A 24304-nucleotide genomic window follows, 5' to 3' on the forward strand; every position below is an offset into this window, starting at 1 on the left:
TGGATGCAATGGTAATATATACATACATTTCTTTAAAAATGTAAATATAAAAAACTGCTGAATTTACAACGCTAAAAGGTCAGACAATAAATATTGTATTTATCTGCTTTAGAAAGGGGTTGGAAGTGAACCTAATAGGGGTTGGAAGTGAAAAGAGGAGACAATTACACTACATTTGAAAGAATCTATGTGAAAACAAACCTGGAAAGAAACGTGAGGATTTGGGGAGAAAAAATCTTGATATACCATGTCACATTAAAATACCAAGCGTTACCTTATTGTCTGAAAGTCTGAAAATAGAACATGAAGGAAATTGTACAGCTCATTCAGTCAAACTGAGGGATAAGGATTATTTGTAGAGCAAATTTATGATTTGAATTTTTGAGTGGAACTTCGCCAAACCGGAAGTGCCACCCATAATCTACTTGAACAGTAGGCTCGTTAGGCAAACGGTGGATCAGTGTTAAAGGGATAGTTCACCCAAAAATGAAAATTCTGTCATTATTACTCACCCTCATGTCATTCCAAACCCGTAACACTTTCGTTCATCTTCAGAACACAAATGAAGATCTTTCTGATGAAATCTGAGAGCTTTCTGTCCCTCCTTTGACAGCTATGCAACTACCACTTTGACGCTTCAAAAAGTTCATAAAGAGATCGTAAAACTAATCCATATGAATTTAGTGCTTTAGTCCAAATTTTCTGAAGAGACTCATGATGACTCATATATGATGAACAGATTTACTTTAGCTGAACTGTCAATGGAGGGACAGAAAGCTCTCAGATTTCATCCAAAAAAGATCTTTTGTGTTCCGAAGATGAACGAAAGTGTTACGGGTTTGGAACGACATGAGGGTGAGTGATTAATGACAGAATGTTCATTTTTGTGTGAACTAACCCTTAATTGAAGGCGTTTTGCAACTGTGCATCAGCAGATCGGTTTCACCCTTATTTTGTATTACTTTAAACCTACACTCCACTAACACAACATACTCTAATGTTGTTTGGACGTATGGTCTTATGGTAATATTATGGACATAACCATTGTAATGTCATTGTTTTCTTTAAAGTTCAGAAAACAAAATTAAACTAAATGCATTTGATTAAAATCATTGAATAGATAAAAATAAAAAATAAAAATGAAGTAAATAAATAATACATCTAACAATACAGCACCGAAGTGAGTTTATGATATTCATTTTCAAAGTTGCCTTTTAAATGTTATGGTGTGGTTCCCTCATTTATCATATTTGAGGGTTTGTGGCATCTAAGATTGAAGACCCCTCGTATAGAGTATATACCATGATGCCTGTTTACTAGCTGATGCTGGATTTACATGTAACTAACTTAAAATACACAGGCTGGTTTAAAGAAAGTGGAACTCAAATCAGCAAAACACTTTGCAAACGTAACTCGAATGCAGCATATTACAAACATCATTTAAATATTTATTTAAACATTAAATTCTGCTTATAAACAAGTCAATTTGTTTTGCAATAATAATGTTATCATTACAGTTTGAGAAGATTCTTCTCATGAACAAACAGCACATTTTGCACATAATAAAAAGTCTTTGGGGAAGTTGCTTACAGAAACATTGACTACACTATCCGATTACTCTGGTTTGTTTAACTTACTAGTTCCAGCTTTCAACGTTTGCAAACACTCAGAAAACAGAAGTCTGCTTATGTCAAGTGAAGGTCAGTGTTACTAAATAAGTCACTGATAGTCCTTCTTCCCCAAAGGTTTCATTTTAAGATTACACAAAGCAAGACTACTGATCACTTTCATCATCATCCTCTTCCTCTTTACTCTTCTGTTCTTCCTCCTCCTCACCATCATCTTCTTCCTCTGATGTCTCGTCACTGTCATCATCATCATCCTCAGCCCTGAGAGAACAAACACACACAGATTACTTTGACTTCTCAGGTTGAAATTAAACAAAATTCATAGTAGAATCATAATAATTAATAAAGAGTCTCACTGGACTGGCCTGTTGAGGTTCAAAAAGTCTCTTCCTGAGTCCACATCGAAAGGATCTGGACACAAACACACATAACAAACACTAAAGTTATTTTAAAAACCCTAGTAAATTTGATTGTTTTAAAGAGGCCCAATCACAGTCCATTTCAAAGTCTACTGGTCTCCTAGAATAGGTGTTTTCCCATGCTTGACACTGTTGCAGCTCCTCTCTTCCCAGTTTGTCAGTGATGCTCTGGGGTGCATTTCCCAAAAGCATCATTAGCCAACAACGGTTGTTGGTAATATAGGAACTTGCGACCATAGTTGGCTTAGGGAAACGCACCCCTGTTTAGTTCCCCTCCTTCTGAAAATCACAATGTGTTCTGTTTGCCAGCTAGACCAGTGTGTTGTGATTGGTCAACCGCTTTGAACGTGTTTGGGAAATGTCCCGCCCGTTACCATAACCGGGAGTTTCAACACACTACTAACGCAACTCAACAGCGTTTCAGGGAGTTTAGAAACAGTGCGCACCCACTCCCTTTGGAGGGACTTTGTGCTGTGGAACTTTGCAGAGCTTTTTCATGCTCAAACAGCAACATTACACACTAAAGAAAGATGTAAATTAAAAAAAAGCATAATAGCACCCCATTGGAACGTACCTATCTCCTCTTCCTGAGGAGTTTCACTGAGAAACTCTTTCTCCACAGCCAGTAGTTCCTCTTCGGATTGGCTGGAAGCGTAACGCTCTAGAAGAGTCTTGTTCAGCTCCAAAAATCCCAAACCCCACTTAAACTTCCTCAGCAGGAGCACAGCCAGGTCACGAAATCCTGATGCATGATCACATAAAGACACATACACATCAATACACAAATAAATGTCCATCTTTAATATCAGTTGCTATCATTATTACATATTACGTTCTTGACAGAAGTCTCTTGTGGCCTCCAAGGCTGCATATATGTAGTCAAAAATAAATAAATACATGTTATTTATTCCTGTATTGCAATTCATTATTCATTACTGTCACATGATCCTTCAGAAATCATTCTAATATGCTGATTTAAGAAACATTTCTGATTATAAACAATGTTGAAAACAGTTGTGCTGCTTCGTTTTTTGTGGAAACAGTTTTTTTATGATTCTTTGTTAAAAAACATTTTGATTAAAACAACAGCATTTCTTTTTTTGTAACAATTTTAAAGTCTTTATTGTCATTATTGACCAATAAACCTTGCTGAATCACCAAACTTTTGAACATAGTGTATATATCAGCATAATTCTGGCCATTTGTGACCACTCTCTCTAGTCAGTTTTATCCGCCATTGAAATGCATAATGCTTAACCACTGCTATAATACATACAAACCCAAATGACAATAGCAGGGAGAGAGAAAGCTAAAGCTGGGAGCTGCTTACCCACAATGCAGAAGGTGGCAGCATAAGCCTCGACGCAGGACAGCTTGCACGGCTTTCCGTAGTTTACAGGATTTGCCGCGACCAAGAACGGCAAAAGCCTCGGATGTGAGCCAATCATTTTGCTGAAAGGCGTATCTTCAAGCCGTGCCCATGAGCAGTCAATCACTGCCAGCCCAGCCTGTGCCACAATCTCCCTGGAAATGAAGAATATTACAGATTCAGAATTGAGACATTTTCTCTCATTTTTATCTACACAACAGTTCAAAAAGTTTGGGGTCGGTATGTTTTTTCAAATGTTTTTAAAAGACGCCTCTTCTGCTCACCAAGGCTGCATTTATTTGATCACAAATACAGTAAAAACAGTAATATTGTGAAATATTATTACAATTTAAAGTAGCTCTTTTCTATTTGATTATTTTTTTTTATGTAATTTATTTCTGTGATCAAAGCTGAATTTTCAGCATCATTACTCCAGTCTTCAGTGTCACATGATCCTTCAGAAATCATTCTTAAATGCTGATTTGCTGCTCAAGAAATATTTATTATTATTAACAACGTTAAAAACCATTGTGCTGCCTGATATCTTTTTAGAAATTGTGAAAATGCTTCCTGTGGCCCACTTGACAGACACAATCTGTCAGTTTAAATCTAGAATAAAAACAGAATAAAAATCTCTTTAACCTGGCATACACATAGAAAATTATACATTCCTATTATTCAAATCAGTTAAATGATTATTAAGCTGCATAAATTAGGTCAGCCGGAACCGGGAACACTTCCTATAACACCCGATGTACTCGTTACATCATAAGAAAAATGGCATCTACGTTAATCTTAGTTAACCGGATCCGGGCCGTATCCAGATCAGATGGTGGACCTGCACCTAGACACGACCACAACGCATGATGTAGTCAACCGGATCCGGGCCATATCCAGAACAGATGGAGGACCAGCGCCTAGACACGACCACAACGCATGATGTAGTCAACCGGATCCGGGCCATATCCAGAACAGATGGAGGACCAGCGCCTAGACACGACCACAACGCATGATGTAGTCAACCGGATCCGGGCCGTATCCAGATCAGATGGTGGACCAGCGCCTAGACACGACCACAACGCATGATGTAGTCAACCGGATCCGGGCCGTATCCAGATCAGATGGTGGACCAGCGCCTAGACACGACCATGACGCATGATGAACTGAACTGAGCTGGACGATGACGTCACGGTTTACTCCAGAGCGGCTATATATATATAAATTAACTAAATTAATAAAAAAATGTAAACAAAAATTAAACATCACTAAACTTCTTTAAGCTGGACTGTGACGCTATTTTCTTCTGGAAACAAACTTTTTTGCATTATTTTTCTGTTATTTCTGTAAAGCTGCTTTGAAACAATCTGTATTGTAAAAAGCGCTATATAAATAAATGTGACTTGACTTGACCTGTCTGCAGGTGTAACATATCTGGTTCCCATCGGGCTGAGGATCAGGCCATTGAAGCGCTGGTTGAGTCGAAGGCAGCGCACTAAACCTTTCCTGGCCAGCTTCCGTCCAGTGCAGCGTTTAGGGTCACAGTGACCCAGATCCCACATGGCCAATGGACAGGGCAACTTCACACCTCCTGAAGCCCCTGAATCTGCATCCTCACTGGCTGAAGAAAGAAAACCACACACATACACTGACAGCATATAACCTCATGTGTGTCAGGCTTTATTACAGAGAGAAATTAAGTCTTTGACTTAAATCTGAGCTGATATGTTTAAAAAACATGACAATGTTAAATGCACTCCCTTAAAGGGATAGTTCACCCAAAAATGAGAATTCAGTCATCATTTACTCGCCCTCAAGTTGTTCCAAACCTGTATGAATTTTTCTTTTGCCGTACACAAAGATATTTTGAAGAATGTCGGTAACCAAACAGTTGATGAACCCCATTGACTTCCTTGGTATTTATGGATGTCAATGGGGTCCATCAACTATTTGGTTACCAACATTCCTTAAAAATATATTCTTTTGTGTTCAGCAGAGTAATGAAATTCATACAGGTTTGGAGCAACTTGAGGGCGAGTAAATGATGACTGAATTTACATTTTTGGGTGAACTATCCCTTTAACATATCTATCCAAACTGGCATGACAACCACAGACCTTGCAGAGCCTCGTGCATCTCCTCTGTGAAGGTTTCTAATGATTTCCCCTTCATCCTGTGTCGTGTGTCTTTGCCCTTGTGAACCGCTCGCTCACATTTACCCTGTTTTTTACGTCGCATATCTGAAATTCACCTTATTTTTGTTTTAGGAATAAAAACTTCAACTTTCAGACGTGTGAAGAAGCTATTTAAAGGGTTGACTGTATTATAACCTATTTAACCATCTTACAAATTATAACACACACCAAAAATGTATCTACTTTACGCTGATCACGGCATACAAATGCCTTTAAATAAAACCCCAAAGATTTATTCTGACACGCTGGTTCGTGAGGCCAAAACACGGTGACGTAATGAAACATGGCTCTTACTGTGACCAAGCACAAAAGGCGCTAATTTATTTAAATTACATCAATATTAATATTTGATTAATTCAGTTAAACAATATAAATTAATATGTTATGCTCAACACTATCGATAAATTATAGAAAACAGACACATAATAATCGATAAAGTAAAAACGGAAGAGGACTTTTATTTAGGCAGAATTACACCCCGGAAATATAGAACAATATTCTTTTGGTTTACAGCAACGCCGCGTTTCCTACATTCACGAACATTTTGATGCATATTTCGCCTTTGTGTTTAATGTAAACAGCAAAAGGGACACATTTTTACAAATTAAATGTAATCATATCTTCATATATGTTAAAACTCTTAAATATGAGGTCTTTTCTCGATAATTGTTGCATTTCGCAAGCCACACGTTCATAAAACATAACATCTTCTCCATTCGGTAGTGTTTTCAGTTGTGGTTGTGTCACATGAACAGACAGAAGAAAGATAAAAGGAAATGTAGTTTTACTTACAACTCCCACGATTTCAAGAGTTATGGAGTCTGTATTTTTAAAATTGTGCCTCTTATGTCTGACGGCACTGGGTAAGTGTAATAAATTGAGTCTTGTTTTATTAAATCTGATCAATATTGTAGCATGTGGAACTGAAAGTGTTTTAATGTGTGTGTTCCCAAAATCCTCTGTTGTCTTTAGGGTGTTCAATATTAATAATGTCAGTATCCATTATGTGGTGTTTTTTGATGTTTCAGTGGCTGTCATATCAGGAGGGAAGATGAAGATAGTTGAGGAACCTAATACATTTGGGTCAGGATTCCAGCAAACCCTCTAAAATGTTCATTTCTAATATGAGATCTACTTAAACAACACAGTCTGAATCTCCATATTCTTCTTCCTTTGATTTTTCAGGTTGAATAATCAGCTTATGTCTCAGAGCAGTCGACTGCAGGCGAAGATCAGCCCATCTCCAGTGTCTGGACCTTCACATCTGCACAGACTGGCAGGGAAATGCTTCAACTATATTGAGGCCCTGTATGTAACATCTGCACATCTTTAAAACTAATGAAAAGTCATTAAAAAAAAAAAGTGTAGTAGCTTAAGTTAATATACATATTTAACTTGCTTTATCTTTATGAATATGAATTGTGTGCAATTAAAAAGAAACCTATTTTTAATTCTTCTGTGTTTTTTAGATACAAATACGTATTCTGTCCATTTCATAATGTGACTCAGCATGAACAGAGTTTCAGATGGAACGCATACAGCGGTATATTGGGGTAATGATCTTTATGAAAGTTTGTATTATGCTTTCTTCTATTTAATTAAGCTTGCATTATTTGAAATCCCTGTGTATGTGTAGTATTTGGCAGGAATGGGAGATTCAGAATAACACGTTTACTGGCATGTGGATGCGAGAAGGAGATTCATGTGGAAACAAGAACAGACAGACCAAGGTTTGTTTTTTTCCCATGAACACTCTATGTTTGTGTTAATTGTAATGTGACTTTATGGATGTTTTTTTGCCAGTAAATGGTGACGTGTGAAGGATGTCTCTATTCAGGTTCTCCTGGTCTGTGGGAACAGCAGTAAACTTTCGAGTGTTTCAGAGCCGCAGACGTGTGTTTATTCACTGACGTTTGAGACGCCACTGGTTTGCCATTCACACTCCCTCTTAGGTGAGTTAACCGCTGTGCTATTTTACTATCTATTGTTGTTTTTAGCTTGTTTTGTCTTCTTTTAAATAATTGTATGTGATCCTGAGAGACCTTTGAAAGTTGGTTGAGGCTCTATCTACAGTGTACCGAGTCTCTCTGTGCACTTGTGTGTTTTTTCAGTGTATCCCGTTTTGAGTGAGCCATTACAGAAGGAATGGGATGAAATTGCGCAAGCTCGATATGAAGATCTCCTCACAGAACAGGTGACAACAAACACACACACTGTTATACTCTTCATGCCTCTGAGAACATAATAATAAGAGGCGTCTGTGTGTGTTTAGGGTTATAATAAGCTGCTGAAGGAGCTGTTTGAAGAGGCGGGTCTCCTGAGAAGCGCTCAGCAGCAGAAGGCAGAGGAGAGCACGACGTCCCTCACACAACCGAGTCTGGAGCAGTGCAAACAGGTCAGAGAGACGTGTGCAGGACATGCTGCGCTCGGCTTTAGTCATGCTAGTGCTGTCAGCATGTGTTACGACCCCTGAGATGGTCAATCAAGGGGTATAGGGGAGTAACATTAATTTGGGAGAAACATACATTCGCAGACACAGAACATAACTAGGTGAGGAGTAAAGACAAATAAACACCACTACTGAACTGCAATCGATTGTTTTATTTACAAAAAGGTGATATATATATTAATATATATCACGAGTAGAAATATTTACAATAGGAGGTAGCTTTAAACACACCTCAGACATATACACAGTATGGGAAAGTAAGAAATACAGATAACAAACAGACACTTACAAATATAAGAAAAATAGGGAGAATTGGCGAAGGAACACGGGCAGCTTCCAAATCAAAGAAATAAACAAAAACAAAACCAAGCTAACTTGCGGCCCAATCTCTAACACACCTGTCAAAAAGAAAATAATGAAATCTTCGCATCCTCTGACGCACTACCTTACCTACTCTAACTATTGTTTATTTGAACAGGACTTTGAAAAGCAGCAAGCAGAGATAGAACGGCTACGATCGCTCCTAACACAACATAACATCTCCTATGAGGCGACAACAACAGGTGAGACATGCATGCACATCTTCAGCTCATCTGATTGGCTCAGGTGGACGCAACAGTCTTTAGCTCAGGTGGACGCACGGGGCACACAGGCTCAGGTGGACGCACGGGACACACAGGCTAAGGTGGACGCAACAGCTTTAAGTCACAAAAGCCCGGGACACACCAAGCCAACGTCAAAGAACTAGCGGTGATGAAAGCTGACCGTGTTATCGGCTGCATCTCGGCCATAAAGCTGCGCTTTAACACACCAAAAGGACTAAAGGTGACTGTCGACTAGCACATGTGTTCTGCATCTGCGTGTAAGTTAATATCAGCAGGTATCAATAGTCTATTTTCATCATTCAAAATAGGGAAACTAAAACTAGGACTGCAGATATACACACCGTAAACAAAGCAGCGCTAGCTTTGCATTTTGAATATCATGCTGATCACTTTCTTTATTCCTGGCAGCTCATGTTATTATGAAAATATCCCTGCATTCAAATGCTCAGGTAAATGATGTAACATTATAACAGCCTTATACCCATAATTTGTCTGTGTCTTTGCTCGCTTTTATTCTCGTTGCACTGACTCGTTCGCTAAGCTGAACATCCAATCAGAGTTCTCTCTCTCTCACCGACGGCGATTCAACTCGCTGAATCTGCCCAAAAAACACAGATGGCGTCCGACGAGAGCCAACGGTGCGGAACATACCGAAAAAACTTGGAGCACATGGCTTGGTGTGTCCCGGCCTTTAAAAATGCCTGAATGTGTCATTTATTTTATCCCTATGAAGCCTACTGTGTAATATTTGATATGCAGATGTCTAAGGCTTCAACCTAATCCTGATCAGCAGGATCAAAACTTGCTGAAAAACCTGTTGCACACAATCTACTACATGCCGTCTGTCGTCTGTCTGATAGTTTATAACAAGTAAAAGGCATTTTAGTAAACTGTCCATCTTCAGGTCGTGGTTCACGTCTTTTTGCTATGAAATCTGCACTGATTTTATAAAGTAAATGTAAGAATACATTTTATGTTGTTGGTATTGAACATTTATTGAACATTGAAGATGAACATTTAGTGGACTGAAGCGACTTTACTTGATTATCCATACATCAATTTTTGTAGAAAAATAATGTTAAAATGTGAGTATCAAATATGATACATCAGGCTTTTGAGGAAGATTTCTCAATCATCATTGTATTGCATTGCATTATATGTTTTACTCTCAACAATAAAATCTAGAGAGCTCTGATCATAAAACCAAGCATTTAAATATCATCTTTCTGAGACTTATTATTTTTATTTTTATTAGAGATATAGAGTGACAACTGATTTTTATCTACATTTTGTGTAAGTAGTTATACAATCTCACTGCTTTACATTACAAGCTGTCAGATTTTCATATTACTTTTTAGCCATAAAAATAACAACATCTGCATATTTTTGCTCAGTTTGTGCCTCTGAATAAAATTGCTGTTTTTTCCCTTTTCAAATATGAGCTTCATATTCTCCTATATGGGCCATAAAAACCTGATGTATCAAATATGATATGATATGAAAAAAAGCACATATGCAAACTTTTTTTGGTCTAAAGACTCTTACATTTTTGACTACTATTATTTCGTATGTCAGATTCAAGGTTAAAGAAAGCTAGCAAAGCCTAAATATTTCACAAAAAGAATTAGTTGATGATGCCATGAGCGTGCATCACTTGTGCTCAAACAGGTTAGATGCACCAATGGAATTGTTCTCGCTCTCTCAGACAGGACACAGGATCAGGGTCCCGTCGAGCCCTCGCTCCTCCAGGAGCAGCACCTGCGCGGGGACACCGGCTTTATTGCTGATCTGCACTGACATGCCCAGCAGGACCACAAAACATTCAGGAAAATAATATTACTGTGAGATAATGCTAGTTTTAATTTTGACTTGATTTCGTCTGACCTGAAAAATAAAGATTTTATCACATGACAATGTTGTGCCATCAGTTCTTAAGGGTGATGTCATTTTTTTTTACTTTCTGTTTGCGTAAAAACTTGTCTGTGTGCTACTATGAAAACATTGCGGGAGCCTTGTTGTTTGATCATCAAAACCAGCCTGAATGTGTTTTTGTATTTAATAAAGATGAGTTGCACGGCAGTGGAATGAAAAACACAAGGTCTAAAAATGCATTTTTTATTTTATTTTAACAAGTTTTTACAATGCAGTGTTATGCGTGAGACGCTGAAAAAGTCGTGATGGTCAAACACACCTGCCTTAGCACATAAAATACGTTCTGCGTGAACAACCTCTAAACAATGTCGGCTCAAACAATGGTGAATGTTTTTCTGTGAATGTTCACATGACATTTACAACCTATTTTTCTGCCAAAGTATTACGTGCTTCCGAGTGACTCACTCGGGATATTCAATGAGAAAAAAGTTTGGGTGGGACTTCATTTAATCTTTTAGTTGGATTGGAGGTTTTTGATTACTAATACTATGGTAGAAATAGTCTAACCTGTTCATAAAAATATGTGTCACCCATGATTTATTCCAATACTGAAAGTTTCATATCATCACAAAATGGCAGCCGCCATGAGGGCAGACCACCCTTCATGTAGAATGAAGTGCCACTGAAATGACTAGATTCTTTATCTTGGGCAAGTATTCATAATTTAAAGTATATTTATTAGTATTATTTTTATACAAGTATTCATTTCTAAGAGGAAAAAAAAAATTGCTGTACCTTTAAAATAAAAAAAAGTTAGTTTTTTAGGCTGGCCTTTTTTAAATTATGAAATTCTATAACTATTGCATGACTATAACAGTAGTTAAAAATGGAGTAGAGATTTGAATTCATAATGTTGCCTTGCCTTGGGAAGGTGTGGACCGAGTGTTGATGTTTGATTGATGAATAAATCGTAGGAATTATTCGTCGTATTTCTTTCGACAAAATGAGAACATATTGCGTAGTAAAACAGATTTTAAACGTAATTTAAATAACCTAATCAAAAACAGTTCTTCTAAACTGCAGTAGCGTATATAATTACAATAGCTACTTCTTGGGACTCTACAGTGATGACGCAAAGTAAATGATGAATCATTTTGTCATCAATCATCAATCAACACTGCGTTAAAATTAACTGTCCAAACGAACCGATTCGCTAAAATGAATCGTACGTCCTGTCACTTGAGATTTGAAATACTCTTTCTGAACCACTAGATGGCAGCATCCAAAGCTCTATCGTTCTTTTTCCACGCACTTCTCTGCTGTGTGTAAACAAACCGAGCATTTTAGTCGAAATACCGCTGTCATTTACACAGAAATCCCCTTCTCACGCCCTCCAGTCTCTTATTTGCTCCCATCCAATTTCTGCTCTTTTCTTTGCCATCACTAGACAGCACTGGCAGAACAAACAGCCCACATCCAGCTGCAAATAACAGACCAAGCCCTAGAGCAATCGGTTCCAGGGCAGCATTTTCCTTCTTGGTTGTAAATAAGATGTTAAATTAGGATGTAGCAACCGTGTGTCGAGACGCATCTTGTTAGAAGCCGAAAAGGGAAGAGGAGAGTTCAACTGAAAATGACCAGACCATGAAAAATAAAATCCAATTACATAGAGACGGCCGAACTCAACAGAGAGCAAATAAAACTATATTTTGTACTTCTCCTTCAGAGTTTGCCCGTGCAAAACGTGCCACCATGATTGCTATGTGGTTTCTAAGGTGTTCTGTGGTTTATCGCAATGTTCTACTCTGCAAAAAATATTTTACTTAAAATATACATGCAACATTTTTGCAACAAACTTTTTAAGTAAATCCAACTTGCCAACTTTTGTTGTACTTAAATATATGAGTTCACTTAACATTCTTTACTTAAAAAATATCAAACACATTAGAATCTTCTAAGTAATTGCAAGTTGTGTTAACTTAATAATTAAGGCCATAGTTCAAATTGACCAATTCACCAAAAATCACAATATTATAAACAGTATTTGAAATGCTGTGTGTGTGTGTGTGTGTGTGTGTGTGTGTGTGTGTGTGTGTGTGTGTGTGCATGCCTAAAAAAAGGCCTAAATTTAAGATTTAAATTGCATATAAAATTTCCATTCATTTTAATTAGTTTTAACATAAACAAACTAATAAACTTAATGTGATGCATATTTGTCAGTCATACATAAATGAACTAGTTTATTGAACTAAGTGCATAATCCTATTTTCAAAATTAATTTGTGCAAATTGCTTAGGATCTTTTTTATCACCATCAAGGCAATACTAGTTTTAATCACCGTAATAGTGCACCTCTCATGATTTGAGAGCTCATTCATATCTGTAGTCGCACAATCAGGACTGATTTATGTCACACCTGATCTGAGACTGAAGTGGCGTCTGGTTTCTGAAAGAGAGAGAGAGAGTGACCTTATTACAAAGCTCTCTCTCTCTCTCTCTCTCTCTCTCTCTCTCTCTCAAGAGATGAAGCTCCTGCCTGCAGGACATCCTCTGCCTCACAATGACGCACTCAAAGGGTGCAGATATTAATATCAGGGTTGTGTACATTAGATCCTCAGTCACTTCAGGATTGCAGATGACTCATACGGCTCCATAATATCGGACTGCTTTGAATGGGCGTTTCACAATCAAACAAGTAGTTTTACTTCAGCACAAGCTGTTCGGATCAATTTAGGAGGAAAACATTTAACGCTGACAAATGCATAGAACACAAAAAGGTCAGAGCTGACGTTTCCATCAGGCGCGTGACAGATGCATTTGATGAACTTCAGCGCCTGTCACTCAAACCTCAGGAGGGCAATTAAGGCCTTTCATCTAATTAGATCTAAACAACAAAATATGCCAATGACATTCAGCATGAAATCCGTGAACTTCACAGTTTTTCTATTAATTTCAGAACTGAAGAACTTCTCATAAATGTTCTCGGGCGACCTCTGAGTGAGCTTGCGGTCAATCAGCGAGAACAAGACTGAGAAGATCCTCAAAGGGCTGCTTATCAATTCTTAATAAAAGCGCGTATATAAACCAGAAATCTTCCTTCATATATGTACAGATTTCATTTCAGGAGGGACGTCAGGGCGAGAGACAGAGACTGAGACAACAGGCCTCTGTGGAGAGAGAGTCACGTGACGCTGACGCTCCTCCAGCATGTGCACCGGCATGCAAAACAGGCTTGAACACATTGATAAAATATTTTTTTTATGTTTATTAATAAGGGTGTTTACATAATATTTTTCCTGTAATAATACTACTACTTATTTAGTAAGTACAATAATACTTGATAGTTATTATTTACAAAGATTACATACTATTATTAATATATTATAATGGTGGTACATAATAATAATAATAATTACTGATATTAATATTATATTAATAATAGTATGATATTATAATACAAACAATATCATAAATATATATTACTATTTTAGATTATTTATATATATATGAAAAATATAGTTTATTATAAAATAAACTATATTACAACACTATAATCATAATAATAATTGTCATCATCGTTGTTCCAAAAAAAATGTATACTCTCAACAACAATAATTATAATAGTAACAAAAATAAATGGATAGAATGTTTATTAATAATTATATTTTTGTAATAACTTTATATTTTTATTGTAATTATAATTTATTAGGTGGCATATAATAATAACATACACACACACACACATATATATATATATATATATATAAGCAATTATATTATAATTGTTATATCACTAATTAATAACTAAATTAATCATTAATTAATTATTAATAAATCATTAATTAATCATTAATATAATTATATTTTTTTGTAATCATTTATATATTTCAATGTAATTATATATTTTTAGCATTAGTATTGTATAAGTTTATAAATGCACAAGATTAATACCAAAGTAGTTACCTCACCATATTATACAATTATTATAAAATAATTATTGTGCATAAACATGGGCTTACTGGGCAGACATTTGCAGCAGGATTCCACGTTCAAGCCCATATTTTATAAGACAGTGTTTCCAAAAAAAAAACATGTCGACCTGGATAAAGTGAGGAGACAGCAACTTAAACTAGGACAAATAGTGTGCAAGCTCAAGATGAGAGAAAGCGTAATGAAAAGAAACGGAGGCGTAACACAAAGGAGAGGTGAGATTACTCTGTGTTTGGGATGTTTCAGAAGGATGTTTAAAACGCTTTCTTTCCTTACTTGTGAATGTTTCGAAACGTCAGTGTTATTTTACTAGATTTACATTTCCTGAAATGTTCGTTTAACACCTTGAATGCAGTGTAAGTCGCTTTCGATAAAACCATCTGCCAAATGCACATTTACTTCTTTACCCCGACTGTTACACTATATTAGATCATAAAAGAAAAACCAATCACAATGCAGTATGTAAATATCACAACGATGTCAGTCGGTTAGGTTTTGAATAACGAACATTCTAAACAATGAATGTCAATGGGAAATTTTGATGCATCATGATGATATTTGTTGTGCTGCCTTTAATTTAATTGTAGTAATAAACATGATTTTTCATTATTGCATTACATTAATGAGAATCTAATGAAAAACTGAAATAATTTATAAAACCTATAGACATATTTGAAGTCAACGTGACATTAAAACTGACAGTTCTTGTTTTTATGGAATATCGCAGCGTTTATTATAAAAGATTTATCTGTGCACATAATATATATTTTTAAATTCATGTGCCTTATAATCTTTAGTCTAAATAACTTACCTTCCCTCTTGCAGCAACATCTCTTCTCTGATGATGCATTTACTGGCGTGAGGGCGGGGCAACCTGTCACTCACATCAGATCCACCAATAGCAAACCACAACCATCCAATCAAATCCCCACGGACAAACTCAAGCCCCGCCCTACATTTATTCTTGTTCGAGAAGCTGTTTCACTCGTATAAACGTCACAATAGGGAAGAAAAGACTATCCCTTCCATTTCAGCCGACTATAAAAAATGAAAAACTAATAAAAATGATAAAAATCTATAAAAGAATACCTAAAATTAAAATAAAACCATGAAAACTTATTTCTAAAAATATTAGTATCTCGACTAAAAAAAAAAAACAGTACACATTACAGGAATAAGAACTTGGAAGGAAAATGTGCTTGAATGTCACAGAATGCAAAAAAAGATCTAAAAATAGGTTTGATGTTCTGCAATAAATTGTGAGTGAAAATGAAGCCTGGATGCTGGGACGCCGCTGGCTCGAGGGCTTCTGTGATCATGTGAACACAGGCCATTGGCTGAGCACATCTCACATCCCTAAAGGACCCTGGATGCTGCGAGACACAGACGCCGTTCTTCCAGCATCCAGGAGCGCAAACGCAATGAAGTAGGTCATTCAAGCACAGATACAACCCCCTCCCCTCTCTCTCTCTCTCTCTCTCTCTCACACACACTGTACATCACTGATGACTGAACACACACACAACCTCCTCTCTCCTCGTGCTCCAGCAGAACCTTCACAAAGGAAACACTGAACAGGACTGTGATTTTTCCACATGAGCGCAGGACTGGAAAGCAAAGCTGAGGATGTAGAGCAGAGCACAGTGTGTGTGTGTGTGTGTGTGTGACAGAGCTCTGAGCCAGACGTCCTTCAGGAACGCTGAGGAAACTCATTCTTTGTGATTGAAGATCATGCTTTTCTGGGGGGAATGAGCTGGTAGACGCGGCGTTTGGATGCAGGAACATGAGGGAGAGAGAGAGGGCACCAGCAGGTGAGTCCTGGAGATCTCCTTCGTCAGGTCATCGCTGGGAAACTGAAGCCTGACGCGTGTATTGATTTCTTTTGTCTGAAGACCGCTGAGGGCTCAACTGTTTGTTTTGCACTGTTGGTGGCACGGCATGCATTCAGGCATTCTTGTTGATGTCTCCAGAGTCTGAAATCATAGGCGTGTTTGTTAACATTTATAATATCGCCACAGCATGTGAAGTTACTGAATAAGGTGGAAAAAGAAAGGAAATAAAGGGGGAATAGAGGAGAAAGTGGGTAGACAAAAATGCTCAAATAAATTAATAAAAAATTTTTTTAAAAAAGGAATAGAATTGAATGAGAATGAATTCAGAACTGTTTTATTTTGTGTAATGCTGATGCATTTAGCGTTTTAAAAAATCCTGTAAACATGAGTTTGCATGTTTGTAAGTATAAGCAGGAATGTTGAGTGTGAAATGAGTGTGACCTGTGAGGCAGGGCAGGTCAAAGGTCACCTTCAGGGTTTGAACTTAGGATAACATTTAGGAACAAATTGTCCTGTTTATTAAGTGGGGCAATTGTGATTTACTATAGTAAAGTGCATTCAAGACACTGCAAAAAAATATTTTTCAAAGTTATATATCAGTAAATTAAACTGATTATTGGAGTACATTTTTACAAGAACACACTACTTCAGAATTTCATGTTTTACTTGCCATTTCTTTCTTATTATTTGCGAAATTTACTTGCAATATCTGAGTGGAGACTGTTTCAAAATAAATCCTACATCAAATTTCCTTTCAGAGAAAGCAAACTGAAGTCATACACAAAATATATGGGCTATTTCTTTCAATAAAATTTACTTCAAAGTCTTCAAAAATGGAGCTAATTAACATCAAGCAGTTTTATAAAATGAAAAGTTTCTGTTCCAGCTCATTTTGTTGTTGTTCTGTAGGATTAATGTGCATTTCTTCCAATTGTCCTTGTGGAAATTCCCATTCAATATCCAGTGTGTTATGGCTATTTCAATTGAAATTGGGAAGGGAAATTCCTAAATTCTCTTTGCTCAACCCAGTGCTCTACCGGTTGAGGTACAGAATGAAGGGCGGGAGAGAACGACAGGTGGGTTAATGCAGTAAAAATAACAGGTATCTCGCCGAGGTAGATGATGACCTCTAGAGAAAATGAGAACGTTCCTGAATCAATTTCTCATTTGTTTCTCAGTCAGGGGCTAAAGTGTCCAGGATAGCAGGGGTTCGGGCACATCAGAACTTCTGAGAGGTCATCTTAAGGTCATCTGTTGTTGTTGTTGTTGTTGTGTAGCAGTGATGCTCAGCGGAGGGTCTTGCGCTGTCACTATGCATGATGCTGATAACATGAGGACTCATTCTAGGTCACTGCTTTATTCCCGTGAGCTCTGCGGGACGTCAGGACCGTGATTCAGTCAGTGCCCTTTGCTGCTGTTGAAATATTCACAAAGATTTGACTGCTTCGTCGGAGTGTAGAAGTGCTGACAAGAGGAAAGAAATAAGGACACAAGCGGTAGAGGGAGAAGAATAAACAGAGCAAAAGACAAAAGACGTCATCAAGGAGGTCTATAACACCAGGAGAGAGTTACTCACCAGGGGCCGGTCTCACAAAACATTCTTCAGAACAGAGCTTGAAGTGGGCCGGCACTTCTATACATTAATCTTTAGTGTTCTTCTCACATGATAACGGTACTTTTCCACTCAGTCAAAACATCAGTGCAAGCGAGCAGGGCCGTCGCGAGCGGGCGAAAGGTGGTGACGAACACCCAAACACACACACACACACAACATGATTTCAACCGAGGGGGCGGCTGTGAATGCAACGGACCGCTATTAATAACTATTCAAAGTACATGGCACATTAGAAAACATGATTCCAAAAATAGTGTGCATGCTTATTATTATTAAGGTAATTCGCATACGACACAAAAACGATGACCTTTGAGGTGATTTTGATCAGCAAATCTTCAACAAGAATGGCCATACAATCAGATAACAGATTTTACAATCAGATTTTATTTTTTACATTTATTTTGATTCATTTATTTTTGTTCAAATTTTTTTTTTTAGGGGATTTTATTGTACCAAATTATATTTATGGAATAGTTATGATCTATTTATTAGCTGTTAATCACTTTATGAGCATAGATCTGAAAATGAAATTTCCAATTTAAACTGGTAAATCTAGAATTTTCTAATCATGTCCATGATTTTATTTATTTTTGTTCACCCAGCAAGTGCCAAAACCTTAACCGAGTTTCGTATCATTCCAATAAAGTAAAAATAAATTAATAAATAAAGCGGAAAACCAAACACCATCAGAGGTTTAAGAAAATATTTGAAAATCTAAAATCGTAAGAAATGTTTTAACTTCTCTCTTAAAGGGATACTCCACTTTAAAATGAAAATTCTGTCATCATATACTCACCCTCATGTTGTTTCAATCCTTTATGAATTTCTTTCTTCTGCTGAACAGAAAGGAAGATATTTAGAAGAATGTCAGTAACCAGACAGTTTCTGGTACCATTGACTTCCATAGTATTTTTTTTTTCCTACTATGGAAGTCAATGGTACCAGAAACTGTCTGGTTACTGACATTCTTCTAAATATCTTCCTTTCTGTTCAGCAGAAGAAAGAAATTCATAAAGGATTGAAACAACATGAGGGTGAGTATATGATGACAGAATTTTCATTTTAAAGTGGAGTATCCCTTTAAGAATTTTGTGCATTGCAAAAATTTTTTTTTCTTACTCAGTATTTTTGTCATTTTCCAGTTAAAGTATCTAAACATTCTTAAAATAGATATATTTACTTGGGAAGAAGCTTTTATAAACATGCCTTAGAACATTACTGAAGTGCATCTTGAGACACAACAATGGCTCCGAGTGATATACTTAAGATCTATCAGTGCAAGTTGCTTTCAGTTAAACCGCTCAAACATGCGTGTTAAGTCTAGAATAAGCTTAAGCCTCGTCTGTGAAACCAGGGGTTAATATCTTAAGTCATTTTGCTTCTCAAGTAAATATATCTTGATTTAGGAATTTTGGGATCTTTTAATAGAAAACGAGACATAATTACTAAGCAAGAAAAGCATTTTTAGCTGTGTGAATCTGGCCTCAGGAGGACACACCTCCTCTTGACATAAGTCTGTCAGTGCATGTGAGATGATGTGTGTGTGTTTCTCAGTGCCCAGGTGGGTGTTCTCGCAGCGGGACGGGGCAGTGAGACGAGTGGGGCTCCGGTCGAGGACATGCAGGCGCTGTCCATCACGTCTCTCTCCGCCTCAGAGGTAGAACAGCAGTATGAGCTGATCGCTGCTTTGGGGAAGGGCACCTACGGCAAAGTCGACTTGTGTGTGCATCGGACACAGGGTGAGTCTGGATGAAAATGAGACCGTTTTGAAAATGAGACCAAAATGTTTTGCATAATCTCCTGGCGGCTCCTTTCCATACAATGGAAGTGAACGTAGATGGACACTGTCAAGCTCCAAAAAATGCTCCTCTATATTCAAATATAGATGCATCATGATGTTTCATTCATCGCTGTTTTGTGTATTGGCAGGAACTAAACTGGCTCTGAAGTACGTGAGTAAGAACAAGACGAAGCTGCGTAGTTTCTTGCGCGAGTACAGTCTGACGGCGGCTCTGGGCTGCAGTCCGTTTATCATCAAAGTCCTGAACGTCCTGTTTGAGACGGAGGACAGCTACGTGTTCGGCCAGGAGTACGCGCCCGCGGGAGACCTGTTCGACATCATCCCACCTCAGGTATATCACTGCGCCTCGTATCACCTGTTCAACACCTGTATCAGTATTTCAGTGTGTTAGAATCCTGAATGCATGGTTGGGTCATATTTCAACCCAAAATAATGATGCTGAAAATTCAGCTTTGATCACAGGAATAAATTACATTTTACTATATACTGCAATAGAAAACAGCTACTTTAAATTGCTGTAATATTTCACAATTTTACTGTATTTTTGATCACTCTTGGTAAGCAGAAAAGACTTCTTTCAAAAACATTTTAAAAATTCATACCGAACTCAAACTTATTTAGTCTGGATGACATGAACAGTGCAGAAAACCAACTATCTGTATGTATCCGTTATCTAGACTCACGCAGAATCTTTCTTTTTTCACATTTTTTGTGCTATTTTGGGGGGGAAATATGGCCAAAAAATGTTTATATCCAAAACATGCACAGGGAATTTGTATAACTTTATGATTGATAGGTATAGCCTATGTTAATTCTGCATACATAGGCGTTCTACAGGCCGTGTGATCCTGCTTTTGATTATAGAAAACACTGTGAATCAACTATAAGTTTCTACTTCCTCCCTTATAGATTATGAGCTTATATACTCTCTATACCTCCTCAGCTCTAAACTGTGCCGCCTTGTGTTCCCGTGTGTTTCCAGGCCGGCCTGCCGGAGGAGATGGTCAAACGCTGTGTTCAGCAACTGGGTTTGGCTCTGGATTTCATGCACAGCAAGAGTCTCGTCCATCGTGACGTGAAGCCAGAAAACGTTCTGCTTTTCGACCGCGAGTGCCGGCGTGTGAAATTGGCAGATTTGGGAATGACACGGCGGGCGGGCAGCCGGATCAAGCGGATCAGCGGCACCATCCCATACACTGCAGCCGAGGTGTGCCAGGCCTCGGTTTCGGATGGCATCGTCGTGGCGACTACCCAGGACGTGTGGGCTTTCGGAGTTCTGCTCTTCTGCATGCTCACGGGAAACTTCCCATGGGAAGCGGCGTTGCCTAGCGACGCATTCTTTTCGGAATTTCAGCGCTGGCAACGGGGGGCGTGTCCTCCAGGAGCCGTTCCCTCCCAGTGGAGGCGTTTCTCTGATGATGCGTTGCGTATGTTCGGCCGGCTGTTGGCGTTGGAGCCGGAGCGGCGCTGTGGCGTTAAAGAGGTGTTTTACTTCCTTAAATACGACCTGCTGAATCATCATCGCCGCAGAGCGTCCTGTAGGGCCCCGAGGGGAGGAGCCTCACGTTGCTCCGCCCACAGACACACAGAGCCCTCCCCCCCTTCAAGCACTTCCTGTCTACGCCCCACCCCCCTCAAACGTAGCATCCTGTCGGAACCACATTCCTCAAGGGAAGAGTCCTCCAAAAGCCCGTCGCCCAACCGCCAAGACAAGAGCAAAGTGATGATGACCACTCCTATTGAGATTTGTGTATGAAGACAAAACTGAGTCTCTAAGTGTACGGGTTTCACTGGACGGCCGCAAAACTGGTAGCAATATTACTTCAGGAGAACTACTGGAAAAACGCTTGCACAAGAATGACAAGAACGCCGTAGGTTATTAAGAACTAGCAAAACTATTACTCTGTGACTCTGAAACCTCACTAATTTAGAGGAAAAGAAGATCGACAGGATCAAAATAACTTTGGTAGGTCACTTTAGCTCTAGATATTATTCAGTTTTGCAAGGAAAAACAAACTGAATTTAACATAATTGCTTTTAATTTAAAAGAATAGTTCACTCAAAAAACAATAACATGTCTTTCTTTCTTATGGAGTCCCTAAAGGTACATGGTGATGAAAAAATATGATGGGAAGGAAAAAAATATGTCAATGCTTTTTCGTTCTCTTCCAAAAAATGTAAGTTTAAACTTAAAAAAAAAGTTAACTTTTAACTTAAAAGCTTAAGTTTAAACTCCAAAACTTTAAAACTTTAAACTTTTAAGTTTCCCCATAGAAGCTTTGCGTTTGCTCGCAAAACTTTTGTGTTTGACCGAGAAACTTCGCGTTCACTCGCAAAACTTTTGCGTTCCCCTGAGAAACTTTGCGTTCACTTGCAAATAACTCAAAAGGTGTGCGAGCGAATGCAAAGTTTCTCAGGGAAACGCAAAACACTTGGGTGTGAATGCAAAAGCACTGAAAAATAAATTTTCCTCCCATCTCATATTTTTTCCCCCATCGCTTTATCCCTTTAGGGGCTCCGTACTTTCTTGCATTGAACACGAATGAAGAAATACTGCACAATGCTCCATAATGGGTGCTTTAGATGTCAAGATCCTGAAATCACATCTAAGTACCATAGTCTGAGTCCTCTAAAGCCATGATAGATTTATGTGAGGAAAAGTCATTGTTAACCAAAAATTGTATTGATGCTGATTTTCACTTTCAGAAAAATGTGAAAAATCATACCTTTAGCTTGTGACTGAGCCAGTACCCATAAAGGAACAATTTTGTAACATATCTAGCCCTAAAAGGTGTGTATTAGTGCATATTATTTGTGTAAGTTACTAATATACACCTTTTAGGAGTAGATAAGGTACAGAGTTGTACGATTTTTGCACACATTTTCTAAAAGAGAAGATGCATTGATGGTCATTGACATCAAATTTGATCCATCTTGATGTGCTGTATTTAAATTGAATGATATTTGAGAGATATGCATTTTCAATTCACATTTTGGTCTGTTTCTCACTCAAAGCTGATGAACGTGTGGCTTTACAAGACTTAGAATATAGTGTATAGACTTCTTTTGTAGTGCTATTTTAGTATCATTGATATACTATAATAGATCGTCATATTTTTTATTTTAGGTAAGGTTTGAATCATTTCTGTTGGTTTTTTAAATGTCTAGTTTTAGTTATTTTAGTACTTTACTAAACGAAAATAAGAAATGTTGAGAAATGCAACACCAGGGTGAGTAAATTATGACTTAGTTTTTATTTTAGGGGTGAACTATCCTTTTAACTTTTCAATAGTGCACTGAAACTCGGCAAACAGGGAAGTACACCGATGGTGTGAATATACGGATCGCCATCTTTTCTTCACGGAGGCTCATCATCATGTGACTTTTGAACCAGCCTACGACAGAATCATACATGTGCACCAATAGAAGAAGAAGATCTATTTTATACTGGATTTTTTTTAGTTTTACGAGAAAACTGGAAGATCCACGATAACCTGGAGACTGCCTAGAAGAACTTCCCACAGAGACACACAGGACTTTTAAACAGTCTTCGAGAGTAAAGACACAGTGTCCATAGATCACAGGGATTTTATTATGCATCTTTGTATTTGAAGTGTGCATTCAAACACCTTTGAAGAAAAGCATCAGGAGTGGCGATCTTAACGGCTCAACTGAGACCCGTCTTCCGAGTTCTCGTATAAAGAGTCATTTAGGTAAGCAAAGCCTCAAGGGATCATTCAAGAACACGAGAGCGTCTGCTCCCTAGAACATTGTGACTGTGTTTCGTCAGGTAGTGCTAATTTGTAGCTTCTTTTGTATCAGAGAACAAACGATCAATTAACTAACTTCTAAAGAGACTCTTTTTAGTCTTAAATTAAAGTGTATGTTTACATAGGATGCATTAGATAGTGATCTAGGTGGTTTAGAGCAGTTAATGTTAATGTTTGAGGTATGTTGCCAATTTCTCATCAAAAACAAACTCAAGAACAGACGAAAAGACACATAATCTGAAGGAGTTCTCTGTTGTGGTTAGGATGAGATAATAGCAATCATAAAACGGTTTAATGATAATGGATTTTGCTCTTTTTATAGGACTGTTTCATGGTTATAAACGTTGTTCAAACGAACTTGGAATATCAACCTACAATAGTTGGTGTTTTTTTATAAAAAAAAGAAAGAAAAAAAAGAGTACATTTATAAAACTAGATGTTATTTAGCTGTTGTAAGGATTGTCATACAGTCGTAGATTGTTCTGAATGATAAACAGCTAATTAAACAGATTAAATGCACATTGAATTGCATCTATTGCCTCTATTATTTTGTGTGTGTGTGTCACAGTTTAAAACTACTACAACACTACATAAACATTTTTTGACCTATACAACTTAAATAAATGTATCATGCATGGTTGCAAGTTAAAATGATGATTTATTGATTTTATTAAACCTTATAAGTTGAAAACATTATTTTGATGAGTTATGCTGACATAATTGCCACTGTCCCTTTTCTGTCCCCTCTCATTACAGACATCAT

The 24304-nt window shown here is 37.6% G+C and overlaps 3 protein-coding genes across 5 annotated transcripts; 2 read left to right on the forward strand and 1 right to left on the reverse strand.

Annotated features, from left to right (window-relative positions):
• Positions 1–1427: 1427 nt before the first annotated feature.
• Positions 1428–6020, reverse strand: tsr3 (TSR3 ribosome maturation factor). Of its 2 annotated transcripts, none has more exons than XM_082184272.1 (6): positions 5531–6020; positions 4827–5034; positions 3378–3571; positions 2622–2789; positions 1994–2039; positions 1428–1889 (listed from the first exon to the last, which is right to left on the reverse strand). In XM_082184272.1, the coding sequence occupies exons 1-6, from the start codon at positions 5649–5651 to the stop codon at positions 1775–1777; spliced, it is 852 nt and encodes a 283-aa protein (XP_082040398.1). In that variant the 5' UTR covers positions 5652–6020; the 3' UTR covers positions 1428–1774. The 2 variants fall into 2 exon arrangements, with proteins under 2 accessions (XP_082040398.1, XP_082040397.1); XM_082184271.1 differs by having other exon boundaries at positions 1985–2039; positions 5531–6015.
• Positions 6021–6127: 107 nt separating this feature from the next.
• gnptg (N-acetylglucosamine-1-phosphate transferase subunit gamma) lies at positions 6128–10576 on the forward strand. 2 transcript variants are annotated; one of them, XM_082184270.1, is made up of 10 exons: positions 6128–6471; positions 6637–6691; positions 6794–6916; positions 7078–7161; positions 7245–7338; positions 7446–7560; positions 7720–7802; positions 7881–8003; positions 8536–8620; positions 10331–10467. In XM_082184270.1, the coding sequence occupies exons 1-10, from the start codon at positions 6423–6425 to the stop codon at positions 10333–10335; spliced, it is 816 nt and encodes a 271-aa protein (XP_082040396.1). In that variant the 5' UTR covers positions 6128–6422; the 3' UTR covers positions 10336–10467. The 2 variants fall into 2 exon arrangements, with proteins under 2 accessions (XP_082040396.1, XP_082040395.1); XM_082184269.1 differs by having other exon boundaries at positions 6130–6471; positions 10368–10576.
• A 3890-nt stretch (positions 10577–14466) lies between these two features.
• sbk1 (SH3 domain binding kinase 1) lies at positions 14467–24060 on the forward strand. Its single transcript, XM_082184288.1, has 4 exons — positions 14467–16334; positions 19525–19709; positions 19900–20102; positions 20754–24060. The coding sequence occupies exons 1-4, from the start codon at positions 16297–16299 to the stop codon at positions 21525–21527; spliced, it is 1200 nt and encodes a 399-aa protein (XP_082040414.1). The 5' UTR covers positions 14467–16296; the 3' UTR covers positions 21528–24060.
• Positions 24061–24304: the final 244 nt, after the last annotated feature.

This window comes from Leuciscus leuciscus (genome assembly GCF_965113295.1).
Source record: "Leuciscus leuciscus genome assembly, chromosome: 11".
Classification (NCBI taxonomy): Eukaryota; Metazoa; Chordata; class Actinopteri; order Cypriniformes; family Leuciscidae; genus Leuciscus; species Leuciscus leuciscus.